The 25,113-nt window shown below is 40.8% G+C and overlaps 1 protein-coding gene across 2 annotated transcripts in view; it reads left to right on the forward strand.

Moving 5' to 3' along the window:
* Positions 1-25,113, forward strand: part of LOC124619351 (ATP-dependent DNA helicase DDM1-like) — a 137,730-nt gene that overhangs the window by 89,472 nt on the left and 23,145 nt on the right. For both annotated transcript variants that reach the window (XM_047145671.1, XM_047145672.1), the window contains exons 15-16: positions 6,754-6,985; positions 14,900-15,136. In XM_047145671.1, coding sequence (XP_047001627.1) covers positions 6,754-6,985; positions 14,900-15,136 — 469 coding nt within the window. The remainder of the gene's footprint in view (positions 1-6,753; positions 6,986-14,899; positions 15,137-25,113) is intronic.

A 25,113-nucleotide genomic window follows, 5' to 3' on the forward strand; every position in this document is an offset into this window, starting at 1 on the left:
CAACAGTTCATCAAACGACTGTTTGATTAGTGCTCACCAATGGTGAGAGAGAAAAGCACCTACTGTACTCAAGCAAGCTCCTCCAAGAATTCCATTCACAGTAACCCTTGCAATTCGTCTAGTTAACAACTGTGTAGGTAACGCCGTGTGTTACATGGATCAGGTCTCACGATGACTCGATAATCCTTGTTATCACAGAAGCAAATAAGTATGCTAAAGCGCGTCATACTTCTTATTAGAAAGACTCTACCAGCGATGAAATGCAAATTTTTATAGCTGTTGTGCTTCATCACAATCTTTGAAGCAGTACAACTACCAAATGTAGTGGGTAAAGCAATTGAAGCTTTGCTGCACAGGTATTTCGACAGGTGATGAGGTGTGTGTGTGTGTGTGTGTGTGTGTGTGTGTGTGTGTGTGTGTGTGTGTGTGTCCCTCCCCACTTCCATGTACAATCCCATGAACCATCCACAGCCTAAGTAAAATTTGGCAAGTACACCTCAACAAAGAGGTCAAAAGTATGTGCCTGCCACATAGAGGTATAATGATCTGAGGATTGACATTGTATGAAGGGAAACTTAGATGGATACAGTGCTTAGCAGCACAAAGGGTAAAGTTTGGTATAAAGGTGTTAATATTATGCTAGTTCCAAAGTGGGTATGTGCAGTCTCATTACATACATGGGAAAAAGGAATCAAATTTGATAATATACCTAATGATATGCCACAGTCAACTCAGATTGCAATGACATTGATAAAACAGCTTCTGAATAATGGTTATTGCCTTGCTGTCTACAACGTCAGTAAGCTCTTTAATTCGATGACTTAATTATTGCTCAGAAAATTGAAATGTATGGAACTGTTTGACTATCTAGAAGAGGCAAGCCTCGATCATTTCATCATAAAAAACTAAAGAAGGGAGGAATGGACGCTTTTCAGGTAGTGGAAAGTGAAAACAGTTCAGTGGAAGGAGAAAATAAATGTTTGTTGTGATAACAATTTAAAAAGCTGAAACTAAAGTTGTAAAAAAACAAGAGGTGAAGTGTTGAAGACAGTAACTGTTGAGGCATACAGTGACACAATGGATATAGTAGAAGGAGGTAGATCAGCACTCGACTAAAACTCTGAGCCTTGCAGAAGAGGAAAAAAGCATTACAAGAAAATCTTTTTCCACCTCATCAAACTTTCTTATGGAATGCATATGTCATGCTCAAAAAACAAGGGGGTAAGAAAAATTCTCTGGAGATCTGTATTGCTATTACCAAGAACATTATTACCAAATGCCAACTAGAGGAGTTCCAACAACATTAAGAGTAGGATAGATGGCTACTCACCATAAATACAACCTGTCGAGTTCCAGACAGGCACAACGAAAAGACTATTACACATGTAGCTATCGGCCAAAGCCTTTCTCAGCAAAGAAAACGCACACATTCACACAGACAGGCACACTCAGCCGCCAGCATCAGCGGCTTTGACCGGAGTGTGACTGTCACATGAATAGCAATCTGGAGTAGGATTTGGTCAATAGCTACATGTGTAGCAGTCTCTTCATTGGCCCTGTCTGTGGCTCAACAGGTCATCTTTAAGGTGAGTAGCAATCTATCTTTTCCTAATATTGTTGTTACTCCATCACATAGTTTCCATTCTTAGATAGAAGAGCTTGGTTCAGAATTAGTAGATAGTCTGCCTTCAAACACCAACCTAGAGTGACTGACTGGCCAACATAATTCTGCCCACTGCAAAGAAACATCTGACAACAACCTGTGATGAGTGCAGCCATGTTTGTGATGTAGATGGGAAAAAGGAGACAAGAGAGTCAAGGTACTGTTGTGAAGACAGTGATATCACTCTGTGTAGTGTTCTCTGCTTTAGTGCTTATCACGTAGCTACATTTAAAGGCATTGTGAAATTCGATTTCGTGTATACACAGAAATTAAAAGAGACTTGGTTTCAGCATACTTTAGTCAAAGTCCAGTTCACAAGTGTACTCGAGATTTGATTTATGGTGATCACCAAAAGTATATAGCTCATTTATATGTCCGTTCATACATTAAAGGACACGTTTCAACAATAAAAAATACTATTTTTGAACATAATTTTTAAAAAATAAAAATAATATGTAAAGAATTAAAGAACTGATGCAAAGTTATTGCTGAAGCCAACAATGCTTTTCTGAAAAGCAAAGCACACACAGGCCAAATGCGAAAAGGAGAAATTTACAAAAACTGATGGTTTACGTTAATTTGCGGACCATTTTCTATTCTACATTTTTCGCTTACTAACCCTGCCGTCTGTGATATCACAACTTTGTCATCATCCTAATGGCACAGCTGTGAAATTCGCATCTTCATTGCTAGAAATATTTGTTTGTTTCTTCCAAATTTGTTGCAATATCTGAGATTACTGTGGGACCTGAGAACACAGCTGTTTTTATCAGAATACATATTGTATTTCGATTCTATACTGACCTGAAAACTTTACAGTGTCATCTGACTCGCCCTCTTTTGTTCCCATCATACATCACAGTGAGCATTGTAACATGAAACATAAAAGTATGCCAGTGGCTTCTGTTTAGACTTTTACTGTATCCTGCAGAAATGAATACTATTGTTGAGTATTTGTCCAATCTCGAAGTCGACTCAATTCAGTCTAAAAGTGGGTTCAGGCAAACTACAGTTTTAAACGAGGCAGATGTCCCTAAAGAGCCAAAGTACACGGTATGCATCCCTATGGTTGGGAACACGACATAATTTGCCATCCGCTTGCTATCCTCTCCCTGCACTCCTCTATTGTCAGCCAAGTTTGTATCACTGTTCCCCTCCAACTCTTCCATAGTGCCGTGCTTGGGCAACTGTGGAACACAGACTGCAATATCTTCTATGATGAGAGTCATATGTAACAACAGCAAGTAATACATAAACAGAAGATTACAATCTTAATTCTGTCTGATTCTCGAACTTCCACTCATCCCATGATCTGATGTGTGTTGATACTATTATCACCATGACGGGTCTTGCTGCTGTTATCCTCACAAAAATTACACTCAGTTTAATATGAAGGATTTCATTTGTTAGACATTTCATTCTGGATTAATTTTCCATCTTGTTACATCATATTCTAAAGCTGATTAAAAGCTGTTCACACAACCTAGCCCTGCCATTTTGAATTCTTCAAAATAAATGTGCATGTGACTTCAATATCCAAAGCTTCGGCTGTAAGTGAAAGAGGACTCCTGTATACTCTAGTAAACAATGTAAAAACATCATCTTATAATCAGGTAAATATGGTACTTCGAGTTTCATTGTGCTACACTGTAATACTCGAGATGTATTTTTATACATGTGATAATGAATGTAAACATTCATGTAGGGTTAAAGTTTATTTTGTCAGCATGACCTTGTCGTTCTCTGATCCCAAAAAAGATCACAAAGCAGAAGCATGCAGCAAATCACGTACTCACTACAGGAGAGGTGTAAGAGGGATACGCTTAAAACTCCCTACTTGTGGAGATTCAGAATTTCCATTACACTGTCCAAAAGAAATCCAATTTTGGCGTGTGAGCGAATTGTGGAATTGTGTGAATCTCTATAATGTGGGCAGTACGGCCAGATGTAGCATCAGTGCAAAGAAAAAAAAAGTAACCACCTCAGGCTTGTCTGACTCCTCCTCAGAACTGCCGTGTCAGAACAGGTCAGAGACTGGTGAATTTGATAGTTGGTATACCCATTCCTTTAACAGAGAACTGATAAAATTTGTCATTGGTATATCCATCTCAGTACGTAGTATTCCCAACACATTAGTTGGTAATAAAACATACGGAACAACTGTAATGGCTTAAATCTCCAACATTTGAGACTGTCGTGAAAGATAACATTGAAATTAAAACTCCAGAAGTATTCATTAAATAAAACACGAAGTATAACCTCATTGAAGCATAAGGTCCTGCCCTACATCTGCTTAAGGAACAGCAAAAGTTAAAAACCAGAATTTGAATAGCATAATACAAAGGTTGAATGAGGACGACATGTCATCTGAAGGTGCTGGCCAAAGTGACAGCAAGTTCAGCGAAGTCCGCAGGATGCCCCTCTAGTATGGGAACACTTGGTCCATCACTGCAGTGAGTAGGGGTGGTGGGTGTTTTCTGCAAAAGTAAAATCCGAGTGCTCTGGCCCCTTTTGACGTCAGTGTGGGTCCCCATTTTGACATCGGTGTTTGCTGTTAAAATATTATGCATATCTACCATGGTGAGCCATTCATTCTCCTGAGAAGTTTTGTGCATTTAATCAGCTTGTTAGTAATCGGACAGCTTCTGTTATATACATACATCTTGTTTTATACATACCTTTTTTTAGTACATTTGTGTCATTGAACAGATTTAAATGATTATGCCCCAATATCCTTGGTGTCAAACTGTTCTAAAATTGTGGAACTCATTAGTGATTGTGTATTATATTTTTTTAACAAGAATTGCATATATTAGAATCAACATGAATTCCACAAAGAGCAGTCTTGTGAAACTCTAGACACTCTTCTTGTCCATGACATCAGTAATAATAATAATAATAATAATAATAATAGGTAATATTGGCCACATGAATGCTGTGTTAGTTGACTTTTCAAAAGGCTTCTGTGCTGTCATCTGTGATACAATTTTACGGAACATAGACCAAGTTCAGCCTTGGACTCGGAACCTCTTAGCAGGTAGAATGAAATGTGTAGTCTTAATCAAGTGAAATCCTTGATGTAAAAACGATTTCAAGAGTGCAACAGGGGATTGTTACAGTGTTGTTACTGATTGCGATATATATAAATGAATTGCTGGATAACATGGGCAGCCGATGAAACGATTTACTCGTTATGCTCCAGTGTATAGAGAAGTCCCAGTGCGAGAAAATTATAGATATATGCAGGAAGTCCTGTGGAGAATCAACACCATGGGCTGTGACGGACAGTTAACTCTCGACATACGGAAATTTAAGGTATTGATTATAAATACGTGGGAAGACAATATTGTTTGATTATGGTATTTGAGATCCATCACTAGAAGCAGTAAAACCTGCTAAATATCTGAGTTACTGCCTGATATGTTAGACTGAGATTTGTTGGAAGAATCTTAAGGAAATGTAATGTGTTCATGAAGGAAGTATCTGGCAAACTTTCATTCAAAAGGTTATTGAGAATTACTCGTCAGTATGTGAGCCTTGCCAGGTAGGACTAGCGTGAAAAGTGGGAGAATGATGCATTTCATTAAGAGCTCATGTAGTATGCACAATAGGATCATTACACTGCACTGGCATATGTTACAAGAGAGGTGGTGTGCATCATATGGAGATTTTCTGTTAAATTTCTAGAAGTGTTATGTTCCAAAAAGAGTCAATGTCCTGACACACACCTCGTGTGAAATGACCAAACGTAAAATCAGATTTGGACTCATACCAGGGGTTACTTACAGTTGTTCTTCGCTGACGATTGAAGCTAGAAATGGGGAAAAAGTTAGCAGTACTTGAAGTAGCCCTCACTGCACACATGTTGGAAGGTGGTTTGTGAAGTATACACACAGATGCAGTAATTATAAACTGCTTGGAAAATGTTTTTCACGGCCGTAATGACTTGCATTGTTTGTTTAGTTGTCTATCAAATCACTGTGTAATGTGGAACGGAGGTAAAAGTAAGCCTGAATTGTCATAGTCAGTACAGTTTGGTGGAGCATACTGTGTCTCCATACGTGAACAAGGTGATGTGGCTTGTATAAGGTTTGCATCCCAAGCTTAGGCCTTGCGCACATCATCACTTTACACCAAAAGGGGTCATTTAGCACGGAAGCTGCCAGGCCTGCAATCTAAAACACAATCAGATGACCACTACCTACAAATTATGTCTTGTAGGTAGTCTGAACAGAGTGCAATAGAACTGAGTACTGCATACATGGAAGCAACTTGGAAGGCTGTGTTGACTCATAGTATGCAGCTCTCTCTCTCTCTCTCCCTCCCTCTCTCTCCGCATATCAATTTGGCCTCTTTAAGTTTCCACTACAGATGGCAGCAAAAGCCCACCACCACATGGTGTCTGAATAAGGCAGGCAAGAAAACATCTAGAATTGAGCTAGGGCCAGTGGTGCCTGGTTATCTTCATTGGCAAGTGCAAAATTTGTCGGATGATCACTGTAGAAAAATATGGAGTGTCCAGGTTCCAGTGCATGTGTCAGGCCTGCAGTACTTCAGGTTCAGTGCAGAGGGAGTCAGTCGTATTGTGGTCCAGCACCGAGTACAGATGTTAGTGTGCCCATCACTATTGAGAGTAAGGTAAAAACCTGGCTTTCACATTTGATTTGAATGTGCCAGAAGATTAAATGTAGAAGCAAATTACCTGCTGAATCAAAAAGTAAGTCACAGAGGAATGTAACATTAAAGATCAGGGATTTTACACCATTCCATTGTGGTTTTCTCCCTATAATATGATCATGAGTCACATTGATGTTTTCTGTGTTCTTTACTGTAGACAATTATTGTAGTTTTTATTTTCTGCGTCAATGACATTGCATCAGTATGAATGCTTTGGAGAAGAATGTTTTAACTATTGTAGTAGGGAGTGTCTTGGAGCAACCGTAATAGTGTGTTCCACATCAAATGGACCTTAGTATAGTCTCTCTTTTCTAGATCAGTCATTTTTTGATGCCATATGTTGTGGTTGTTGCATGCTGATGTTATAATCTAAACAGTTTACTACTTTTCTGAATTTGAGGTGCTTTTTTCAGTTCAGATAGTGAGGGCAATTCCCGAACTTTGGCTGAAAGGTATGGGTACTCAGTAGAACTGACACCTCTCAACATGGGGATGCAATTACGCAAGATATCCAATCATCCCTACCTTGTTAGGATGCCAGTTTCCAATGGCTGCATGGTTGTCACTGATGATTTGGTAACCAGCTCTGGAAAATTTATGGTGCTAAAGGCATTACTCCCTCGCTTCAAGCAAGGAGGACACAAGGTCAGAAACTAAATAAAAACCTGTTCTTAATAGGTGGTCTGGATTTTTATTGTTTCGTTTTGTTCTGCAATTTTCATGGTAAAAAATGAAAAGGTCCATCCTAAAATTGTCCCCTGAATCCACCTCCCTTCATCCGCTAACACTATTTTGCATTCCCACCTTTTACATGTACTCTAAATGCCAGAAACCCAAATTCACTGGTGTCCCTCCTGGTCACCCCACCGTGGCTGGTTACAATGCTTCCCCAGAAAAATCCTCTACCTTTATAGACCGCCGACTCAGACTAATTGTCTGCAGTCTTCCTTTTAGCATCCAAGACCCTCCACCAGCTCTTCATGTTTACTCTCCCATTATTACTGGATTTCGTAACTATCCCTATGCATTCTGCCTAATAGGACACAAACATCCATCATGCCCGTGGCTTTTGTGCGTTCTCCAGGTACAAAACCCAACAACTTCTTCCTAATCCTCTGGCCAACGACATCTTCTCCTTTGCATGTAAAGTTAGTCATTTGCTGGCTAAAGTTACTGAAAAATCTGTAGATCTGTTATGATTACCCAAATTTCATTGTCCTACGCCAACCTGTTTATGGGCTATCCAGAGGAATCCTTTGTATCAATTTGTCACCTAAACCCCCTTTTCCTGAGAGCTGCATCTCTCTCCATCGTTCATGCTTTCCATTATATCCTCACCCCTTCCTTACTTCATACATCTAATCACCTACTGTGTTTGTGTGAGTGGTTACCTTTCCTCATCTTAATTTATTATATCAGTCCCAGAATTTCCATTATTTTAAAATTGAAGATTGTTTAGTTTTAATAGCTGTGGAGCTTTAGTAACAACTGTAATTTTCAGATTGTCTTATTTTTAATTGTTCACGCCTTCCTTTTGTCTATGCCTTTGCAACTTGCTCTTCATCTCCTTCAGTTCTTAGAAAGATATCTTTCATACTCTTGTGAACATAACCCTCATATCTTCTCTACCTGATTTTCTTTTTATCTATAATTCACTACCTTCCTTAAGTTTGTGATATTTCTCACATATTGATATTAGTTTCTACTTTCCTTCCTCCTGATTGAGGTGCAACAGTGGATAAGACACTGGACACACATTTAAGACAATAGAGGCTCAAATACCCATTTTAAATTTTAGGTTCTCTGTGGTTTCTCCGATTTCAATATGGTGATTATTTACTTGAATGATTCCTTTCAGAAATACATGACCAGTTTCCTTCGCCAACTATTAGAAATAAAAATTATGTTTTGTCTCTAATGGCCTCATCATTGGCTGGACTTCTTATATTTTCTCCCTCAGTTTTTCTGTGTTAATGATTTCGTCACTTATCCTGATATCGTTTTCTGTTTTAGTCTACAAGGCTGTTTTTGTACTGGATTTCATATAACACTATTTTCCCCACAGAGAGATCATCCATCTAGTGTGTTAATGGTATACTCAGTGTTCCAAAGGCTTGTGATAAAAAAGCCCATTAGATGTATTAGCAGCCATAAAGAAACGGCAAATAAAATATTACAAGTGAACGGCAAAAAATAGAAACTGTGTTCAGGAGAGTTCTAGGGTGCCAGGGCTATTTAGCGTGGCTGTGGTGATAAAGCAACATATGCAACCAAGAAGAGACCAGTTGGTGAACAGAAATAGGAGAGAAGTATATATTTGCCAAAACGATCCATCGTAGTAGATTAAACGCTAAATTTTGTTTTGTTATAAGCGATCCTTTGCTACAATCCAGATGTTATAATTCAGCAAAACCATCTTTTTTTATAGTGGGTTATTAAAAATATTGTTCCAACAGTACAAAGTTAATATTTATTTTTAAATAAAGTGGTTAAAAACAAATATTAACTGTGTGTGCCACATCTAAGTGCCGTAGAGCCATGTTAAGGGGTAAAATGTGTTCGGGGGGGGGGGGGGGGGTGTAACAGGGAGGAGGGGGAACATGTGGGGCAGAAGTGTGAGGGAAGATAGGTCGCTGGATCGTTCCTGTGCACTCCATTCCCTCAAAAGCCAAGCAGGCGTTGCCCACTCTGTCTGCCCCATTACATCACAAGAAAAAACTACAGGGTGTTTCAGAAAATTATACGGGGCTTCCACAGTGCACCTTATGACTCGCTTGGGATGCAGTATGCAGATGTGCCCAGGGATTGTTTACTGTGCACAAAATGCCTTAACAGATTCATTTGTTAGACATTTCTTAACAGTACATGGAATGCACATATGAGTTACTAATAACACTAACACTGGTAATGCATATATACAGAATCAACTAATCACTCTGCACACTACTCTACACTGCTGGAGCAGAAATTGATTCGTAGGCATTCTGTGCGGCAGCTGTAGTATTCTTCCAGAAAACGCAAATTCCAATACTGTGAGTGCTGCTCCACCTTTTTTATGTGAGTAGACAAAATAACTTCACTGAGCTCCTGTTTATATAGTGGAGTTATTTTCAGTTCATTAAGTGAGTATTTATTTGCAGTTATTAAGAGAGCTAGTATATAAAAAACTCAACACCTGTAGCTACCGACTGTCTACCACACCGAAAGCCTTTTCAAGTGTAACATGCTGTCAATGTGTGTTAGACAATGTTGAATTCACTGTCTCCACAATTACTGTGTGGGATACTTTTCTCAGCATGAGGGGTATCAAATCCATCACCCCAGCCTCGGCCTTTTTAAAATCTGAGGTGTCCCGGAGGCTTAAATTGTCTCCCCCTTCAACGAGAGTAGATCATCTAGGAATTCTAGAACTTGAGGTGTTTTAGCATAATTTGAGCACGGCTTTACAGCAGATTACTGTTGTTGACTGAACATGATCAGTCCCATTCCATCAGACAATGGAAACTCCAGGTTGGAATATCAACAATATAAGGAAGATAGATCACTACTTACTGTAAAGAAGACATGTTAAGTTGGAGACGAACAATGAAAAGGCGCTTTACACATTGGCTTGCGGTCACAGCTTTTGTCAGTAAAGGGGATGTACATACATTCATTGACTCAAACGAGCATACCTCATGTGCACATGATCGACGTCCCCTGCAATTTGGAGTGGAATAAAAGTGTCATGTAGAATGGAGGAGCAGTCTGTAGGGTGGGAGTGGGAGGGGGGGGGGAAGGGGAAGGGATAGCAGCGTATGATTGAGGGAGAGAGGAGTGCTGTTTGGCAGAGTGTACAGGGACTAGACTGCCAACAGGGCAGTGACGAAAAGCTTCGGGGGGGGGGGGGGGGGGGGGCATGAGAGGAGAGAAGCAAAAAAAAGGGGGGAAAGATGGGCAGGTGGGTTGGCAGAGGGCAGAAGATGAGGTGATAAGACAGGGGGGATGGAAACTGTTGGATGGAGAATGTGGGTTCAGTTGGTTACTGTAGGTTGTGGCTGGGATAATTTTGGGAGCAAAAATGTGTTGTAAAAGTAACTCCAATCTTAACAGTTCAGAAAAGCTGATGTGGGAGGGGAAGATCCAGGTGGCTCGGGTAGTGAAGCCCAGTCCCTCATTCTGTTTCTTAAATTCTACCTAACCATGGAATGAGCCCCTACAGCAGAACCATTTCTCGGGATCCCATCCCTCCTTTCACAGTGACCTTCGTGTTTTCAGATTCTGCCAGTCCCTGGCCCTCAAAGGCCTGGTGCTGCAAAAACATATCTCCATGGCACAGGCATCCCAGAACCGCCTCTGCTCCCTCTGCAAGATACCGGTACTGTGCAATCCCTACTACATGCATCACATCCTCTGAAACTAAATCACTTGTTCTCCAGCATTTGGAGGAGCATTCTGGACACAACCTCTGTAAGTTATCCAACCTGCTGACATCCTACTGCCACCTTGGGGCACCACTATCATACCCACAGTGTTCCTCCTCGTCAACCCCTCATAGCACCCAAACCCTGCCTAGCTGACCTTCTGAACTTGCCACATTACACCAAAACTCCATACAAACACTCCACCAAATTGAGAGCCAAAACATTCCCGTAAAACTGTTGATATATCCTCAGCTCCACAGAAGTTTCCATCCTATCCAAAGGCCTCACCTTTAGTCCTGCATCCACATTTAACCATGATGGACCTGTCAAAGACCTAGTGTCCTCCTGATCCTTGCAGTGGAAACACTTCCTTCCATTTCATACTACCATCCAACAGTGATCCTCCTGTCTCTTCCCCTCCCACCTAAACACCTACTGATCACCTTCCAGAAATTTCTTATTTCCAACTTAGCCTCACCATCCTTCCACAGGTCCCTTTCTCAGAACATCAGCCTTTCAGCAGAAGAAAAAATAGCCCCCATCCACAACCTCAAAACATATCCTGACCTAATAATCACCCTACCTTCAGACTAAGGATGCACCACTGTTGTTATGACTTGCAGAGATTACTTGGCGGAGGGCCTCTGTTAATGACCTGACTGCTGCACCTACAAATGCTGCCATAGTGATCCCATCCCAGAAGTCCAAAATAACCTCCAATCCCTGCTTAAAGCCTTAAGCCCTTGCCAGAACCTCTCTTCTGAATACATTTTCCTCCTCATCCATATGATGCCCCACACACCAACCTTCTGCATGCTCCCAAAAATCCACAAACCCAGCAATCCTGGACAAACCATTGTAGCTGGTTATTGTGCCCCCACTGAAAGAATTTCAGCCCTCATTGACCAACAACTCCAACCAAATGTCTGTAATTAGCCTCCGACATCAAAAATACCGACCATTTCCTTCACTGACTCTCTACCACCCTCACCCCTTTCTGGATCCCTACTCATCACTGTTGAAAACCACCTTCGTATACACCAACATCCCTCATACCCATGGTCTTACTGCTATTGAACACTACCTTTCCCAAAGTCCTTCAGACTGCAAACCCACTATCTCATTCCTCATACACCTTATTAACTTTATCCTAACCTGCAACTACTTCTACTTTGAAGGAATGTTACATAAATGAACTGTGGCACAGCCATGGGCACCTTCCTATACCAGCCTCTTTTTGAGGCATCTAGAGGAGACCTTCGTAGCCTCCCAAAATGTCAAGTCCCTTGCCTGGTTCAGGTTCATTGATATTATCTTCATGATGTGAACTCAGGCCCACTACCCTGTCTTCATTCCTTCACAACCTCAACACCTCTCCCATCTGCTTCACATGGTCCTACTCAACCTAGCGTCCCACCTTCCTAGATGTTGAGCACCTTCTCTCTAATGGCTCTATCCACACCTCTGCCCGCACTAAACCCACCAACCAGCACCAGTACCTGAATTTCAACATCTGTCATCCCTTTCATGCCAAAAAATCCCTGCCACACAGCCGGGCCTGGGACAGCGTATCTGCAGTGACAAAAACTCTCTTGCCCAGCATGCTGAGGGCCTCACCAAGGCCTTAATAAAGAGGCACTATCTCCAGACAGATCTCCTGTGTCATTTCCTGTCACACCCCCAACCCTCAGACCAGCTACAAAGGAGAGGCCCCCTTCATCACCCAGTAGCACCCTGGACTGGAACGACTGAAATACATCCTTCGCCAGGGCTTTGTGTACCTATCATCATACCCTGCAGTGAGGGATATTGTACTCTAGATCCTCCCCACCCCTTCTGAAGTGGTATTACATCACACACCCCACCTCCACAACATCATAGTCCATCCCTATGCCACTCCCAGTCTCAACCCCTCGTCACAGGGGTCATATCCCTGTGGCCGATCCAGGTACAAGTCCTGTTCAATCCACCCAGCACTTTCTGTTCCACTCCTTTCACAGGCTATCATGACTCATCAGGGGCCAGGCCATCTGTGAAAGGAGCCATGTTATACACGAGTTTGCAGTGACCATTGCACTGCCTTTTATATTGGTATGGCTACCAACCACCTGTTCACCAGGATGAATGTCCACTGCCAAACTGTGGCCAAGAGCAAAGTAGACCACCTTGTGGCACAAAATGCAGCTGGAAAAAAGATATTTAATTTCAATGGCTGCTTTACTACTGGAGTAATGTGGATCTTAACCGCTACCTTCAGCTTTTCTGAACTGCACAACTGTGAGTTATCCTTAAAACACGTTCTCCGCTCCCAAAATTATCCCAGCCTCAGCCTACAGTAACCTACTGTCCACATACCCTCCACCCAGCAGTTTTAATCCCTGCACACTTCGCCAGACAGTGCTTTCCTCTCCCCCACACGTACCCTGTTTCCGTTGTATGTGAAGGCTGCAGTCCGGTCCGAGCTGCTGGTGATGGCGGTCATATATGCGTGAGGTGTGCTTGCTTGCATGTATGTATGAATGAACGTGTGTGTGTGTGCGTGTGTGCGTGTGCGCGCGCTACCTTCAGCTTTTCTGAACTGCACAACTGTGAGTTATCCTTAAAACACGTTCTCCGCTCCCAAAATTATCCCAGCCTCAGCCTACAGTAACCTACTGTCCACACACCCTCCACCCAGCAGTTTTAATCCCTGCACACTTCGCCAGACAGTGCTTTCCTCTCCCCCACACGTACCCTGTTTCCGTTGTATGTGAAGGCTGCAGTCCGGTCCGAGCTGCTGGTGATGGCGGTCATGTATGCGTGAGGTGTGCTTGCTTGCATGTATGTATGAATGAACGTGTGTGTGTGTGTGTGTGTGTGTGTGTGTGTGTGTGTGTGTGTGTGTGTGTGTGTGTGTGTGTACGTGCGTGTGCGTGTGCGCGCTACCTTCAGCTTTTCTGAACTGCACAACTGTGAGTTATCCTTAAAACACGTTCTCCGCTCTCAAAATTATCCCAGCCTCAGCCTACAGTAACCTACTGTCCACACACCCTCCACCCAGCAGTTTTAATCCCTGCACACTTCGCCAGACAGTGCTTTCCTCTCCCCCACACGTACCCTGTTTCCGTTGTATGTGAAGGTTGCGCGCGCACATGACATGTGAAAATGATTCAATTCAGAAATATCTTCAGTGTATTTAGAACAGAAACCATAAACGAAGTAACTTTACAGGTACAGTTAGCAAAATTTCAATCCACCTATTTAGCCTTGAAAGTGGAAATTTCTCAAAATCTGTAACCATCAGTGCTAACCAAGCTCCGGTACTAATGTAAATGGGCATTAAGAAACATACTTATCGTTTTGGGTCTGTACTGTCCCAGTTTCTTAGCATTTTTAATAGCTTAGTAAAACTGAAAAACTATGATCGGCGAGTTACCCTTCTTCTCTCCTATTAGCATGACATGACATATGAATGAGCGCATCTCCCATCTATGTTCTCTTGCAGATCAGATCTGTGCTGCCGCCGCCCCCTCCCCCTCCCCCCCCCCCCCCCCCCCTCCTCCCTTCATACACATACACATAGTGTGACAAACAAATGACAGGATATAATTGTTAGCATTGAAGAATGGTGAAGCTGCGACTACTGAGAAGGGTTGCATGAACTAGTGGAAATGCCTAACATTTTGGTGATTCACAATAGCACAATCTTGTGCACAAAATTCGTAGCATTGGCTGTTGTCTTATTTTATGTATAAAATGTTATTTTATTTTTACTTATGTTTCAAAGTTTAGTATCCACTCTACTGTTTCCGTAATAGTTATGTTCAGAGGAAGATATGCCTACAGCTGAAAGGGCGCTATCATCAGCATAGTTATTACCAAGTAAATACAAGGGCTGGCAGAGATAATTCTAAAGGAAAATATGCTTTCCTGCAAATTTATCCTCCTCCTTTTTCATATCTTGGCCTGGACTATTTCAAAGGAATAGCTAATAAAATTAGGGTAATATTTTCAATTTCTTCTTTTTTTTGTTCTTCCTTTTGACTGCCATCCACTAGTGTGATGCTGCCATCTGTTCTCTATTTTCACCTTATTTATTAATAATCATTTTTATCAAAATGATAGTTGTTATTGAGTACTATACAGCTCGATTACAGACGAGTATGCTTATTTTCAGGTCCTGATATTTTCAACTTTCAAAAAAGTATTGGATCTTCTGGAAGTACTACTTGAATCCCTGGGTTACAGCTACTGTCGCCTTGACGGAGCGTCTAGTCTTGATGAACGTACTGAAAATGTTAATGAATTTTGCAACCAGGAAAATATATTTGCATTTTTGATCTCGACAAGAGCAGGAGGATTGGGATTAAATCTTGTTGCTGCAGATACGGTCATCATCTTTGACAGTGACTGGGTGTGTATTGTTTTCCTTTTGATTTATGATTACCATTTGTGAAATTTAACCAAAAAAAGTTAAGTAAAAGGTGATTATGCATTACACTTGTTAAAAATAAATATTAAAGCATTGGGTAATTGGTAATTCTGAGGGAATGTCTACTCCAGACACCTTGTACCATTTAAAGGTTAGTGCTCTGTCAAATTTTTCTTTCATTTCCATATATATCCCATCTCATTTTCATCTGCTTCCTCTTCTCTTTCTATCGCACTGCCTTCAAATTTGATTCCCTCTTATAAATCCCCTGCATATTCCTTCCACTTTTCGGCATTTCCTTCTTAGCTTTAGAACTGACTTTCCATCTGTGCTCCCATCTGTCGCACACGTCTCTCTTTTCTTCAATGTTTTCTTAAATCTTCCTCTGGCAACATCCATACTTCTATAGTCGTGTGTTTCTACAATCTTGCATTTCTTCTTTAGCCATTCTCGCTTCCCCATTTTGCATAGTATTTTGATTTCATTTCTTAGACATCCATATTGCATTATGCCGGTTACATTTGCTGCATTTTTGTTTATTCTGTTTTCAGCAGTTAAAGTCAGTATTTAGTGTGTTGCCCAAGAATTTCTGGTGGGCCTTGGCTTTTTGCCTGTCTGATTGGACTGGTGACCAAGCAGTTTGGTCCCTTCTCCCCCCCTTCCCTCCCACCACCTTAAATCAACCAACCTGTTTGATCCTCCCTTGGCTTCACTACTCAATTTCTCAAATCTACCCATTTATCTTCTATTGTATTCTTTTACCATCATGCAGTCAATCATTTGCAATGCTTCGTTCAGAGAAAATTTGAGTCTTGTAACAAATAAATACCCCACTCATACGGTTATAGCTGGTGGGGACTTCAACCTTCCCTCGATATGTTGGCAAAAATACTTGTTCAAAACCGGTGGTAGGCAGAAAACATCTTCCGAGATTGTCCTAAATGCTTTCTCCGAAAATTATTTCGAGCAGTTAGTCCACGAACCCACGCGAATTGTAAATGGTTGCGAAAACACACTTGACCTCTTAGCCACAAACAACCCATAGCTGACAGAGAGCATCATGACTGATACAGGGATTAGTGATCACAAGGTCGTTGTAGCTAGGCTCAATACCGTTTCTTCCAAATCCACCAGAAAGAAACGCAAAATAATTTTATTTAAAAAAGCGTATAAAGTGTCACTAGAAGCCTTACCGTCTAGTAAGGTCATCCGAAGACCAGTATCAGTTGCAAAGCGATTTAGAAAAGATTTCTGTATGGTGTGGCAGGTGGCAGTTGATGCTAAATAACAAAAAGTGTGAGGTGATCCACATGAGTTCCAAAAGAAATCCGTTGGAATTCGATTACTCAATAAACAGTACAATTCTCAAGGCTGTCAATCCAACGAAGTACCTTGGTGTTAAAATTACGAACAACTTCAGTTGGAAAGACCACATAGATAATATTGTGGGGAAGGCGAGCCAAAGGTTGCGTTTCATTGGCAGGACACTTAGAAGATGCAACAGGTCTACTAAAGAGACAGCTTAGAATATTGCTGCACGGTGTGGGATCCTTACCAGGTGGGATTGACGGAGGACATCAAAAGGGTGCAAAAAAGGGCAGCTCGTTTTGTATGCGAGTTGGGATGGAAGTCATTAAAGCAAAGACGTTTTTCGTCGCGGCAAGATCTTTTTACGAAATTTCTGTCACCAACTTTCTCTTCCGAATGCGAAAATATTTTGTTGAGCCCAACCTACATAGGTAGGAATGATCATCAAAATAAAATAAGAGAAATCAGAGCTCAAACAGAAAAGTTTAGGTGTTCGTTTTTCCCGCGCGCTGTTCGGAAGTGGAATGGTAGAGAGATAGTATGATTGTGGTTCGATGAACCCTCTGCCAAGCACTTATATGTGAATTGCAGAGTAATCATGTAGATGTAGATAAAAGTCTTGATAGTGTTTGCTTCTTTAAATTTTAGCCAGGTCCCATCTCCTTAATTTCCAATTTCTTCCATTTTAATCAGCAGTTGATAACCAGTAAATAGGGAAAGGAAAATTTCACGAAAATGATAAGACGAAAAGTAACAAATAATTAGCGGTTTCAAGGGCAGTTTACTAACAATTGTAACTGATAGCTACAGAATGTTAAAACTGCATTTTGACTCCTAATATCCTCAAGGTTGAGTTTTGTGTATGATCTTAACATAACAGTTCATTTCCTGTGTAACAAACTTTGATTTGATGATGTAATTAGCACAGAAATTAGCACACAAGCGCCACTGATTTTGGCAAAAAATCACCACAGAGTTTGGCAGAGAAGCAATACCAAGTTTGGCAGAGAAACAACGCGGAATTCAGCAAACAAACAACACCGAGTCATGAAATAAAACAGTTTTTTTCTGTCCCTACCAATAAATTATGGTGAGAGTCCGTATCTGCCCTTGTAAATGTTTTGCAGTTTAAAATCTTATTGCGAAATCTGTCTTGAAAAATGAACATGTTGTACAACAAAAAAATTTTAAGACCTGAAGGTGACAGCAAAGTCGATTGAAACTGGTTTTCGTAAATAAAGAAATAATTTATGCAATCTTGTCTGTTGATTGGTTTTTTACAAACTGACAATGAGCTTTGCGCATGGCATATTAAACTGGATATTGTTGTGTTGCTGACTCAGATGTTAGTTAGCAGTTTTAGAACCTCTGAACACTTTTAACATTATATCCCCATAATGTGAGCTAGTGTGATGTGCAGCATTTGATCATGGGTGAAATTGGCTGAGAGTGAGTGCAATTTTATCTCATAACGGTTTTTATCCCTTTTCTCTGTTTTAACCACATTCCAGGGTGTCTACGACCAGGGAGATCCGGGAAAACCCCGGGAATTTTTTCATCCGGGAGAAAACCGGGAAAAACCTGGGAATTTTTTAGAATTGCGGGAATTTTTCATTGTTCTAGTTTTCAGTTAAATTTTTGTAATTTGTCTGGTAAGAACCAATACTCTAACTAAGAACATTACTGTTTCTCGCTACTCCAGAATAATATTGCAGCAATTAAAAACGAACATGAGGAAAAAAATGAAAATAAAACTTAATTTGCAAAGGAAATGCACCGTATACAACAACAAAACACAGTGCTCATACAAGCGTCTGCCAACAGCAAAATGTGTGAAAGGCCTTAGGAAGACTGTGCAATGTTTCATAACAACAAATTGCCTCCAACGAGCGTGACGTCACAGTTGTTTACATTAGAATCGTTTGAGTGGCTACGAGCGAGCTTATGCGCATGCACTTATTAGTAACTTCTCGTGCTTCTGGCTACAGAAGTGTGGCAGTTAGCTGTATAAGCAATAGCAGCAAGCAGCCAGATGCCATCCGGAAGAATTTCACTGGTGCGACAAAGCAGCCAGATTCACGAATGTGCAACAGGCACGGAACTAGGGGGCCGGGCATCTGCGCCTGGCGCGGGAAAGGGGGGGGGGGGGGGGGGGATGGTGCCAAATTTGTATTATTGAGAAAAAAGACCTTGTTTCACAAAGTGCGTAGCATCCAGCGCACTTGGCCTATCGATTACTCATACGATTTTGAAGGCATCCCTATTGGTTTTTGAACAAATTCTAAGTTGATTTCTGAAAGAATCGTTAAGTTGATTTTTGAATGGGTGCGTAGTGTATGTGATGTTTCTGCCAGGGTAATCCCCGTCGCATCTAGAAATAAACAGTCCTGCAGACAAAATGGGACGGGACTATATGAGCTGAGCAATATAAAGCCAAACGGGTGAATGCCATTCACTGTGTATGTGGTTGACTTGGTTTGCAGGTGATCAGCGTTGTTATAACTGCTAGCGAATTCCATAGATTCGGACTACCGGAGTAGAAATAAACAACTAACAGGAATAACAGGCAACAAAGATTGCGTATTGTCTCCTCCATGTATCCAAGAAAATGAAATTTTGATAGAAATTTTTTAGCCAGACCGCTACACTACTAAGGGTCAGTTATACAGTCCCTGGCTAGCAGCCGCTAAAGTTCTATTGTAGGAGTAGTGCGGAAAACGCCTAATCGGAGAACAAATGCGGGATAACTAATCCGGTGATTGTGGCAGGGTTAGTGAAATTAACCAGAGAATCTACTTCACGATCTCATGCTTCAGAAGATAGACTGTATTTATGAATTGTGAAACTATTTCCTAGCATAAAACTTTTTGCTTGTAGTAGGCCTAATAGGCATGTGATATTGGTACTTCGTGAATTATATTCCGCCATGTTATAAAAATGAACATTTGTGCCAAAACAGTGTCATTTATATGGCGTGTGTAACAATTGCTGCAATATTAGGCAGGCCTATTTCATTTCGTCTGGAGTGACAAAATACACGTAATCAGATCGAGAAACCACACCAGTCTTGGGTAATATTAGTATAACAGCTTTTCTAGTATTAGACAATGACATTTTGTTTTTCATGTAGCTAAACTTTGACGAACTTTGTTGAGGTAATAGATTCTTTCCCGGAAAGGAAAGTACGCCATATAAAGCTGTGGCAAGATTACAGAGGAAAGAAAAGCTAGGACCTAAGGATTGAAGAAATGTGTACCGTTTTGCTTGTCTCTTGTCTTTACTCGTTTTGTGTGTCCTATATTTAATTTTATGCCACACAAAACACCAAGTTATTAGCTAATACACAGTAAAGACTGCAAATATCCTGAAGAGCTCTTGTTCTGCCGGTTACAAATAATCCCCTCCAGTATTAATTGCGAGAATTTTTTAAAGAGGAGCAGAATGTCAAACCAGCCGATTGGGAGCAGGAGAGGCACCACAGGACATTTTAATTTCCACTGGCGTGAATATAGTTTGATGGCACCCATTACAAAATATTTCATGTTTGAATTCCACAGAGCAAAATACAGAGACGTGCGATGGAAGAATGCTGTGTGAAGAGGCGTGGCACTGCACTTTGGCACACTTAAGACCAAATAACATGTCTTACATTCCCTTGAACATATATGTTTTATGTATCTGTTTCTTCAGAAAGATGTGTGCTAGAAAATGAAGATATTTTTGAAAAGTCGATTTCGTAAATTTTTGGCACCCTACCTCAAACGCTCGAGGGAGGGGTAGCGCCACTATCTAATATTGGCCCAGTTCGGAAGTATCGTAGATCCGGACCTGATGCACAGAGCATCTGAGTTGTAGTGGGGAGGTGGTAGTCTCTACGTGACCCGTGTTTACGTTAAGTGCTTTTGCTGTTTCCTCTTCGTTTATTGCTCTCACGTCAAATGAAAACAAAACGGATTTCTGTGGCAGGGGGCTATCAAGTGAATTAAAATACATTCACATAATTAAGGAAGCCTCAAATATGTAATTAGTTTCAGATTTTATTTTGTTTCCACCTTTCTGACAGTCAAGCGTTAATCGCCTTGCAGAACAATGAAGTTATATTTGTCGGTTTGTTAAGGAAATTTGACTTTTATTAATCTTTTCTGCTGAGGCAGTCAATTTATTTGAAACAAAGTGTTTAATTCCACACTATTGGCTAGTTTCAACTGTTGGCTGCATTTCAAGTTCACATTTTCATCTTCCAGCACGTATGGCATCATGCCTTAATAAAGAGCCAAACATGAGATAATACAGTACTGGTACTCCAAGAAAATTTACATCTGAATCTGGACATACGAATGTGCACTTTCAGCCGAATGATGCATTTTAGTATAGTTCACAAAATTCCTATGCTCTTGGAGTATCCTCTTATGTCTTGTTTCTTTTATGACATAATGTAAGATCTTTTAATGTTTCCTGCGTCATCGTAGCTGCTCAAGTGTGGCGCTTTCTGGCAACTGCTGAAGCAAATCTATTTCTAACAGGTGTGGGGAAATATTCCAAATGGTTGTTTGGAAAGCGTTACTTTCAAAGTAAATTTCGTTTTATGCAAGATGAACTCTGTGCGCGAATGTCCGATGAATTTCTTAAATCACAGAGCGTTTGACCCTCATTCAAAAATAAAATCTTTGAGGATGACCATTTAGAATATGTTCAAGCCCAGAAGATCAGACATTTATGTCGTCGTCAAAAATTTTACTGGCACATTTGTGTGATGTATCTTAAAGTGGAACATGTGCAAAAAAGATCAACATTATGTGTGAAAGCATAGCTTCTCTCGCAGCTTATTAATCTTAGAGACCAATATTACACGTAAAAGCTTTTCTTTTCTTGTAGCAACACTATGTATATTAATTTAAACCATTACCTTTCCGTATTTGTGTGTTCGCACTACTTAACAGTGATGTTGCTATTGGCTGACTACATCACGTGTCCTATGCTCTGAATATCGGCTGGCGAGATCACGTGACATGAGCTACGACTGGCGTCCAAAAGCGCATCGCAATCTCGATCTCAGTCCTTCGGAAAGTAACATGTGGTATTTGGTGGAGTTCGAATTTATACTTTCCTAATACGAAATATGCAATGTACATGTTGCTGCACATCAGACATCTTTCCAAAACGTGTTTTTTCTCCTGAGTTTCGTTTTCTAAAGTGCCGGGAAATTATACACCAGTGTATAAAACCCCAACCATTGAAAGGATTGATAAGCTGTACAGTTTTGAGGAAAAGTATACTGTTACTTAGCACGGAAAAAGGGTATTTTCATCCGGAAGAAAGTGTATTTTTAACTGGGAAATCCAGGAAAAATCCGGGAATTTTTTCTCCTCGTCCATGTATACATCCTGCATTCATTTCAACTGACTTTGTAAGGGCACTGATAAAGTTGTCACATGGGTGAGACGCACACACACACACACACACACACACACACACACAAAGTTAATAGTATTGCTTTACTGATATGTTAACTAGCGAAAGAACTGGCTCCAAGGTTGACATCCAGTGAGCCCCACAGATTTATACATTAACTCCACCCATTGTCTGACACTTTTTAAAGAAAAATGTATGTCGGATTCCACCACATCTCTGTCAGCAATGTGGCAAAATCAAATTTACTATGGAGATAGAAAAGAATGGGGTATTTGCTGGTCCTCAGTGTGGAAGTTTACTGAAAGCCTGATGGTAAACTTGGCCACAGAATATACAGGAAATTCACCAGCACGGACTGGTACTTACATGCCTCCTCCCACCATGACCCTATGCAGGAGAAATCCTCCCTGCACACTTTAACCAAGAGGTCCCCCAAGATCAGCAGTGAACAATATGTGAAACTGGAACGACAAAACTTTGGGTCCGTCTGTGGTGCCAGTGCTTATGAGATGAAGATGATAAATAAAACTAGGGTAACAAAGGCTGAAGGCAATAGGGAAGAGCAGAAGGAAACCAAAACACCGTCACATTGTGGACAAAATTCTCTGCCGAGCAGATATCAAGCCAATTTTCTGAAGCAGCAACAAAATAAAACGTGTTCTTGGATCAACAAAAGATGCAGTTGACATGCTACATATTACTGGAGCTAATCCACTAGTGTGGACTGGTGCATTTAGGTGAATCAGGGCGACCGATTAGTACACAGATATCTGAATGTGAAAGATATATCCGTCCAAGAAAACGCACCAAGTTGGCAGTGGCAGAACACCAGGATCAATTAGGCAAACAGCTATCACTCAGAGAAGTTTGCATACTGGCAAATCAGCCACTTGTCTAGAGGAGGAAGATTAGAGAGGCAACAGGAATAGCCCAGGTGATGCGCCAATGTGAATAGAGAAGATGGTTACAGGCTTGCAGTGTTCTGGCTGCCAGCAGTAACAGCACTATGGAATAACGTTTCTCGCCAAGTCACACGCACAGGGGAGGCCACAGCGGCCTTAAGTACACAGGACATAGGCATCTATCAGATGGCACTAGGCAGAAAGCAAACAGCACTATGCCACGTATGCCGGCAATTTCTCATTTGCTTATTTCCGCCAGGGGCAAAAAATAAAGCCGATATCAATGAATGCCCCATCCCCCCGTCTCCTCTCCTCATCCGCAATACCTATCAGGTTAAGATAATTGCATGTTCCACAAGTTTTTCCTTGTTCAGCAGTCAGTAGAAATGCCCGGAGGAAAGCCATTTGCAGCAGAGGCTGAAATGTCAGAGAATTATACATATAAACAATGTGATCACATATTCTGAAGAATTTCACTGAAAGTTAGCTATTTTTACTCTCAAAAGTTACATAAAATTTCCTGACGATTGGTTTTTGGAAAATGTCTCAGTTGACTCTTAGGTTGGTGTGTGATTTTTATGATCTGCAAAGGGCACACACATATGAGTGGGTGTGGGTCCTACTTGCATGATGAGCACTGAAGTGACAGGTGGCACCTTCTGAGACTGGGGATACCTACTTTAAGGCACAGGCCATTGTGTGCAGCAGCAATTATCTTAAAGCTTCCTAATTGTTAATGCATATCACTATGCCACAACAAATTCCCCTAATGCCTCTCAATCTAGCCCATATATGGTTTTAATTTCACGCATTACGAAGCAGCGTGTAGATGCCTTAAAATTGGAAATAAGTAAGACTTGAATTCCATTATTGCTACTCCATCTATGAAGCTTGATGTAATGTTATCTGCTTGGTGACCTAAGAGTTTCCTCTATGATTCCAAGTGTTATGCTGTGTTATCTATAGCTATTTCAACAACCATGAGATAAAGCAAAACTGTGTCGAGAAACAAATGAACAGCTTCTTAAAATTGCAGTATAGTGGTTTGAGGTTGATGTGTGGCTACAGACAAGTTTTGATGCTTTGAAAATTTTATATAAACAGCAGAATCCATTGAAAGTTCATCAGAAATGAGATGCATTGTGATTGGTTCCACTCTAATATACAGGGTGATTCAAAAAGAATACCACAACTTTAAAAATGTGTATTTAATGAAAGAAACATAATATAACCTTCTGTTATACATCATTACAAAGAGTATTTAAAAAGGTTTTTTTTTCACTCAAAAACAAGTTCAGAGATGTTCAATATGGTCCCTTCGAGACACACGAGCAATATCAACCCGATACTCCAACTCGTTCCACACTCTCTGTAGCATATCAGGCGTAACAGTTTGGATAGCTGCTGTTATTTCTCGTTTCAAATAATCAATGGTGGCTGGGAGAGGTGGCCGAAACACCATATCCTTAACATACCCACATAAGAAAAAATCGCAGGGGGTAAGATCAGGGCTTCTTGGAGGCCAGTGATGAAGTGCTCTGTCATGGGCTGCCTGGCGGCCGATCCATCGCCTCGGGTAGTTGACGTTCAGGTAGTTACGGACAGATAAGTGCCAATGTGGTGGCGCTCCATCCTGCTGAAATATGAATTGTTGTGCTTCTTGTTCGAGCTGAGGGAACAGCCAATTCTCTAACATCTCCTGATACAGTAGTCCAGTTACAGTAGCACCTTCGAAGAAAAAGGGACCAAAAACTTTATTGGCTGAAATGGCGAACAAATGTACAACTAAATGAAACTTTATAGCTCCCTTAATTCGCCGACAGATAGTGCTTAGCTCTGCCTTTTGTCGTTGCAGAGTTTTAAATTCCTAAAGTTGTGGTATTCTTTTTGAATCACCCTGTATAATGGAGTAGGTCTTGCAGTGTCATTTTGTTTTAATGTTGGACTTGCGTAATGAGCTGCACTCATCTGTGCTACTATTGTAGGATTGTGTGTCCTTTAATTTTCCAAAAGAAAATCATTCCCTCTGTGTAATATGTTTTCACAACCAGAGTAAAAGGTAAAAGGCCATTCAGTAATGAATCAATGGGCTGGTATAGAAATAACATTTCAAAATTATTTCTTTACATTTGATGTAAATAAAGAGTAACATATGTGATGCATGAAGAGAAATTTTGATATGAATTAATGCTGGATGATATCTTAGAATCTTGGAAATATGCTGTACACCAAAAGTCCCTACATTAGGACAGGAAATTTGTTTTTGCCGTAGCTGAAAGAGCCACCCAGGTTTTCAGTTGAAGTGATATGGGGTAACCATTAGGATGCTTGGATGGG

The sequence above is a fragment of the Schistocerca americana genome, chromosome 6 (genome assembly GCF_021461395.2).
Source record: "Schistocerca americana isolate TAMUIC-IGC-003095 chromosome 6, iqSchAmer2.1, whole genome shotgun sequence".
Classification (NCBI taxonomy): domain Eukaryota; kingdom Metazoa; phylum Arthropoda; class Insecta; order Orthoptera; family Acrididae; genus Schistocerca; species Schistocerca americana.